Source organism: Nannospalax galili, unplaced genomic scaffold (assembly GCF_000622305.1).
Source record: "Nannospalax galili isolate Female #2095 unplaced genomic scaffold, S.galili_v1.0 scaffold328, whole genome shotgun sequence".
Lineage (NCBI taxonomy): Eukaryota > Metazoa > Chordata > Mammalia > Rodentia > Spalacidae > Nannospalax > Nannospalax galili.
In genome coordinates this window covers 1,145,476-1,152,877 of record NW_008358342.1, presented here as the reverse complement: position 1 = coordinate 1,152,877, position 7,402 = coordinate 1,145,476, and the positions used below count along the sequence as shown (strand labels likewise).

General features: G+C 38.6%; 1 protein-coding gene across 1 annotated transcript in view; it reads right to left on the bottom strand.

Annotated features, from left to right (window-relative positions):
* Positions 1 to 906: 906 nt before the first annotated feature.
* The window catches only part of Plac8l1 (PLAC8 like 1), a 24,968-nt gene continuing 18,472 nt past the window's right edge, over positions 907 to 7,402 (bottom strand). Inside the window, exons 3-4 of the mRNA XM_008821644.1 lie at positions 2,597 to 2,733; positions 907 to 1,141 (exon numbers count right to left, since the gene is read on the bottom strand). Of these exons, the coding sequence (XP_008819866.1) occupies positions 1,001 to 1,141; positions 2,597 to 2,733 (278 nt within the window). The 3' untranslated portion in view covers positions 907 to 1,000. The remainder of the gene's footprint in view (positions 1,142 to 2,596; positions 2,734 to 7,402) is intronic.

Genomic DNA, 7,402 nt, shown 5'->3' with positions numbered 1-7,402 from the left:
TAAAGGCTCCTTTACCAAAAATGTGTGTTGTCACCAGCTGTGAGCTTGTGAAGACTACTGTGTGTTTTAACATGAAACAATAAAAAGCAGGCTTATTTTTATTTAACAGTGTGTCTACCAGATCTTTTTGTTTTCATTACCTGGTTTGAAAAGGGCCATACTTAATCATGAATTAAATGTCAACACTGAGCATTTAATTTTTCTTCAAGGGACTTACCTCCTGGAAGCTGCTCTGCAAAATCCAAACATGATTTTTGTGGAAATATTTAGGGACAAAGACAACTAACACTCTCAAGGCTGACCATGCTGAGTTTGCCTCTGCAAGGAAAGTTCTAGTTTGTATAACCATGAGGGCTTAAAAAGGGTCTTGGCCAGAAGCCTTCTTTACATAGTGGAGAGGTTAGACTACAACAGTTTTTGTAGAATGTAGTTCAAGAAGCAGGAAACACAATCCAACTCATAACAGTTACCCAACTAAGGTTTTAGCCTGGAGCAAGGACACTGCAAGTGTTATGGAAGTGTTCAAAATTAGCTCCAACTTTAGACTTTCTTCTTTATGCAAACAAGACTGAAGGAGCTGACGGGAAGGGCAATGGTTATGTGTTTCAATGACCTTGGTAAGCATTTCAGGAGCTAACTAAAATTAAACATGTCTTGTCCATCACTGATACTTTGGGGAAAGCAGACTGATAGAAGAAATCCACATAATAATTTTTCTAACCTCAGGGATATCCCTCATGAAAGGATGGCAGCAGAAAGCTGGGAGGAAATGCAACCTTCCAAAACAGGAGTGGGGGAAAGCACTCACCTCCAGAAGGTGCTGTGTATGGCTGGGATGGAATAGCAAATTTAGACAAATTAAAGACCTCAGGGGAATACGTAAGGAAAGAACAGCAGAGACAGTAATGGGAAAATCATTTATTTTCCTACTCTTCCAATAAAAGCTAAGAAAACAATCTTTCTGCCAAGAGGGTTTGGGAGACGTGGGGAGAGAGTTCTATCAAGCCTCGGTGTCCTTAGTCGAAGGGACTGCATGGATTTCGTAGACTTGGGAGGTTCTCATCTTGAGTTCTCGGGCCACCTGGCAGATGGAAAAGGGCCAACAGCAGTGCACCACCAGCCAATCTTCACAGAGTGTCCCCTAGGGCAACACCAAGGACTTTGTTCTTTCCAAATCACACAGGATCATTTCTATTACACAAGGCCCTGAGTAAAGTTATCTGCTGACCCAACCTACCCTCTGCTTCCAAGGTTCAGGAAATCCTTAAGTCAATACCCAGGACACCAGGTGGCTCAAATGCCAAGCAGTTCAGTGGCTAAATGATACCTACAGTTTAGAGTCCTGCCCTTTGAACTTTTGACACAGACCTTTTACATGAAACCTTAATGTCTCTTAGGATAATTACCATCTTTTTTGTATTATATGTAATAAGATAAATGGTCCAAAATTCCTGTAGTAAAAAAGGCTAGGAAGTAAAAAGTAAATTCCTTCCAGAGTTGTCACCAGTTATCCAGTTACCTGCCTGGAAACAACCACTGTTACCCATTTCTCATGTACACTTCCAGGCAAACTCTGTGTATCTAAACACATGTACCTATAGTCCTTCTATGTTAAGGGCTGCATAAGCCCATGTCTTATTTTGTTCACTTAAAAAAATATTTTAGAGCTCATTCCACAGAATTCATAGATACCTTGTATGTATATATGTGTGCTGCTGGAGATAGAACCCAAGGGCTGTGCATGCTGGGTAAGCACTCTACTACTGATCTATGAGCCCAACCCAAGAGACTTCTTAAAAACTACCTGCATCTTCATACATATCACCTGTCTCTCCTCACCCTTTCACGTACTTCAGTCTCTCCTGTGCTAGAAGTTGACTATGTGGCTTTTTGAAAGACTCCAGGAAACGTCCAAAGTAAATTCTATATGTGTCACATAGGGCTATATTTCAAGTCAGACCTCCCAAGTTTAGCCTCCAAATTAGGTATGATTCCATCTGTCGTCTCTTGAAGTAATAAGGGAAGTATGGTTTTATTTTTGTAGATGAAGGAGATGGTAGCTACAATCTCCTATTCCTCTACATCAAGGCACATCTCAGGAAGCAAAATTTGGTCAACGAATTGACCAAGGCCAAAGATCTGCATTAGAATTTCTTCTTGGAAATACCTTTATATCATTTAAGTTAGCATATACCTCCTAGTAAATAATGAAATCAGAAGTTTTCTTCTCCAGTTTTTCATTAAGCATGATATATATATATATGTATGTGTGTGTACATATATATGTATGTATGTATGTATGTATGTATGTATGTATGTATTTTTGAGACAGGGTCTCCCTGTAACCCCAGCTGGCCTGGAACTCACTCTGTAGACCAGGCTGGCCTTGAACTCACAGAGATCTACCTGGCCCTGCCTCCCAAGTGCTGAGATTAAAGGCGTGCACCATCACACCAGACTTAAGCATGATATTTTTAAGCACCTTCACCCATACCTTTCTCTCTCTTTTTTTCTATCATTTTAGGATATCATAGATTTGGAAGGCATTGAAGTTTTCATATACATTGAGATTCATACATACCTCAAATGCATTTACCTGTATTTTATGTCTCTCTCTGGTGCCAATTCTCAATGCAAAGGTAGATCCCGGTAACAGAGGCCAACAGAGACATTCTCCATAATGCCTGGCAATGTCATACTCAAGACACATTGGACAAAACAGACCACAGAAACCTGTTAACACCACATAAGAGAAAGCCAAGGTTCTCATATATTCAGGGAGCAACTTTACATCTTAAACAGATTCACAACCCCTCACCACCAATTCAACACTTCATTGTCTGCCTGCAACCAAGCACTGAGAATGAATAACCAATTCTCAGAGCTCAGTGTATGAAAATTGCTATAACAGAGTCACATCAAAATTGTGTTCTTTGTTAAACCTTGGCAAAGCTGAACCTGATACAATTCTGTTAGCACTGAGTATGGTACTTGCTTTTTTCTGTCAAGAGAAAAGTGTTAAGTAATTTTCAAATAACTATTGCTTCTGTTATGTTCATCTATCTAATTTTAGTATTTAAAATGAACCAAGTATATAAGATATTCTGCAATAACAGACATCGTTTTCTATAGAAATGATTGAAAACCCTTTTGATAGCCTGCTGATTCTGCTTCATATTCTTCTCAGGGTGTCATTCTAATTCTCAGACCAGAGGTTGTTCTAATTTCTGTTAGCTTCACAGAGTCACTGACATCTGTCCCTTTAAATCTGTAAACTGTTCGGCACTTGGACCCTTGAATGTCAACTGGAAATGGTTTTCACTTATTAGTTCATTCATCTTAACTATTGATACAGTTTCCTACACAGCCTGCATGAGGTTTCTAACACGGAAATTCTAGTCTGAAGATGTGTTAGGCCACAGACCCTTCTGAGCACATAATGGCAGTTATGAACTTGTTCCATAGGGAAAAGAAAAATGCATGCACATAGGCAGGCAAAAGTGCATTCAGTTTTATGGAGTTCATGGATCTACTGAAAACTATTAACAGGCCACAGGTTAAGAGCTCCTGACATGCAGTTAAGATGCTTTGTCATCCAGCACTGCAAAAGATGACAACCCTGATGAATTCTAATAATTAGGACATGAACCAACAAAAAATGCCATCTAACTGGACTTTGGAAATGTACTAAAAATTTTTTTTGGTGTTACTGAGACAGGGTCTCCCTGTAGCCCCAGCTGGCCTGGAACTCCCTATGTAGACCAGGCTGCCCTTGATCTCACAGAGATCCGCCTGCCTCTGCCTCCTGAGTACTGGGATTAAAGGGGTGCGCCACCACGCCCAGCCAGAAATATACTAAATGTTTTAATCAAGTATAATTTTATGTAAGAGAATGTACAAATTGTTCATTTTAGGTGAGTTTAAATAATCCCATTCACCCACATAGCGAGAAATGAAGAGGACTACCCTCACTTAGTGTTCTTTGTGCTTCTGCACAGCAAACAGCACCCTTCACCTCCCACCCCTGAGGGAGCCACAGCCCCAATTCCTATTCCCCTAAGTAAATTTTGTGCCCCTCAGACTTCATCTAAAAGGAATCATGTTTACTTTTGTAACTGTTTTGGTTTTGTGCAATATCATGGATGTTTTTAGAATCACGCTGTCATGTGAATCTATAGTTCCTTCGTTCTTATTGCCGAGTAGTTTTCCATTGTATGAATAGTCTACAAATTGTTTATTCTCTCATTGGAAGACATTTTACTACTCCATTTTTTGGTAGTATGATTAAGACTACCCACGTATGTACATATATGTCTTTATGTGGACTTATGTGGACTTTGTGTGGAGTCTGTATGTGGATATATGCTTTCATTTTATTTGGGTGGTTTCCTGAGAGCAGAGTTGTCAGGTCATATGTTTAATTCTAGAAGAATTAAACAGTTCTCCAAAGTATTTGTACCCTTTCATATTCCCTCCAACAATATATAAGAGTTCTGGTGGCTCCGCATCCTTGCCAACATTTGCTATTGTCAGCTTTTTTTATTTTACTCATTCTATCATGAGTGAAGTGTTAGTCACCACAGCCTCTAGTGTACCAGACACAAAGACACTGCAGGCACCATGTGGCTCAAAGAAAATTATACAGCCTCAAGTAATTCTGAGACATTTTAACCTGTGTTTAAAAAAAAAAAATCCCAAATGGGGTCATGGCTCTGGTAGTGTACTTGCTGGCACATACAAAGTTCAATCACCAGCACTGCAAAAAAAAAAATCCTAAGGAGATCAAGAGACCCTACTCAGCACTGACAACTAATCTGAACAGCTCAGAGGACAAAAAATGGCCAAGCAAATCTACAACAAGCACAAGTGGTCCTACCGGATACAACCCTGAATTTTGGAAATTCAACAGCACTTTCTGTGACGATTATGAAACCCTGTAAATCCCTGCAAATAAAAAAAAATAATAATGAAAATTTGCATAAATGTAAAGCTGGCAAACTAAGCAACTGAGCAGTTCTGTTTGCACAATTCCTTGAGCTGCACCACTTTAACTGGTTAGGAGAAATGCCCCCGTGCCTAGGAAACAGATCATAAAGAAGTTATTTGTGTGCTTTGGAACTTCTGCACTATTGTCATGACTCATGCTGTATTTCTTATTTTTAATCATTTTTATCAGATAATCATATATTATCTAAGTGTTCTTCTGGAAGTTGTAGTAGATATTCAAATTCAATCACTTTGAATTTTTAAAATATTTATTATTTTTATTTTATGTATGAGTGTATTGCCACATGTATGTAAGTGCACTTGTGTCATGCAATGCCCATGGAGGTCAGAAGAGGCTGTCAGATCCCCTGGAACTGGAGATACAGACAGTTGTTAGGTGCTGGGAATCAAACCTGGGTCCTTTGCAAGAGCAGCCAGTGCTCTAAACTGATGTGCCATCTCTCTAGCCCAGCTGTACATATTTTAAAATTATGAAGTCCAAACTTTAATTCTACAATAGCTAATATTTATAGAGTTCACTGTTTGCCACACTTCTGTAAAAACATTTTGCATGTGTTAACTCATTTAATCATTGCCCTAATTTTATACACTAGATACTCTTAAGGTGGGTGTAATAGCCCACTCTCATAATTGCAGTTCTTGGGAGGCTGACGTAGGAGACTCATGAGTCAGCCTGGGCTACATAGGAAACTCCAAGCCAATGTGTACTTACTGAGACCCTGTCACGGAAAACCAACCGATGAATAAAATAGGTACTCGTACTATCTCCATTTGACAAATAAGTAACCTAATCTCAAGAAGACTTACTTCCCCCTAAGTTCATACATTTACTAGTGAAGAGCAGAGGCCAAAAATTGAATTCAAAAAGTTTGGCCCCGAAGTCTTAATACAACACGTATGTCCATATTGTCTCATGTTTTACATCTTTAGTCTGACATAATGATAATGGGTTTGTATGTTCCAAGACAGTATACCCATTATCCCTACTTTATACGTATTCATATAAAATAGTCTGAAATCCTGAGATGTGAGTTCAAGGCCAGCCTGGTCTACATAGTGAGCTCCAGGACAGCTGGGGCTACAGGGAGACCCTGTCTAAAAAAAAAAAAAAAAACTAAAAAGGGCCTTGGACTCTTTCTGTAATATCTAATTTTTATAAGGTAAATGTATTGATACATTATCAGTCAAATATTTTTCTCATTTTAAGGAGCTCGAGTTCAGTAGGGATTTGTGGCATACATTTAGCCTCTTCCTTTCCACCTGCAAGCTTGGTGGTTACATAAGTACCCACAGCCTACTTAAGTTCAGACTTATTTTCTACCTTGTGCGTGGAATGTGGTTCATTACTCATCCTCCTAACTCATAGGCAAGTCAAAACAAATACAAGAAGATGTAGTGTGGAGCCCTGGAGAGCAGAAGTAGGAAAGGTGGGTGGAAATTTCAGCGAGGCACGTTTCAGATCAATTATTACAAAAAAGCAGAACTTTCTAATAATAACAAGATACTTTAAAAAGGAATGGAGCACACTCATACATTGCCAGTGGGAGTGTAAATTAGCTCAGCTTCCAAAAGGAAAGCCACTTGGCAACAACTATCACGATTTAAAGTGGCATGTACTGTTTGATCAGCAGGTTTACTCCTTAGCAATTACCCAACAGATATACTTAAACATATGCAAAAAAATGACATCTCTACAACTATGGTACAATGGAATGTATGTAGCAGTTTAAGAAATTAGCTCCAGATGTGCTGATGTGGTATAATCACCTAAATGTATCATGAGACTAAGACAGAGGTAAAAGTAATATATATTTACAATTCTATCATTTGTGTAAATTATGTACATGTATACACACACAAACACACGCACAAACGTGCACACATTAAGTAAAAGAATCTGAAAAAATAAAGCCAAAATAACAAAAAGATACAATTATAGGAGACTGTTTGGTTCTTTATTGTCTTTCACATTTTTCTTTTTCAAAATGATTAATGATAGTTTAAAATTTTAAAGTATACTTCCTTTTAAAAACCTTCATATCCTTCTAAGTACATGGACTGCATCTAGACTCAGGTAAGAGTAGCTACCTCTGGGAGAAGAACTGGATGGATAGAAAACGGGATACAGTGCTTGCTTTTCATATAACAAAAGACTAGATATTTTAAATTCTGTATTACATGCATAATAATGTATTCGAACAATTTTTTTCAAAGCACTGAGCTTACTCCAAAGGCAACAGTGACATCCTCCATGGAAGTGTTCAGAAAGCAGAGGCTGTCTCACTGCCAAATGTTGCAGAGGATAGATTTAGGCAAACAGGTAAGACAGGAGAACAGCTCACCCCAATATCCATGGTAAATCTCTATGGTTCTGTCAAGAGAGAGAGAGAGAGAG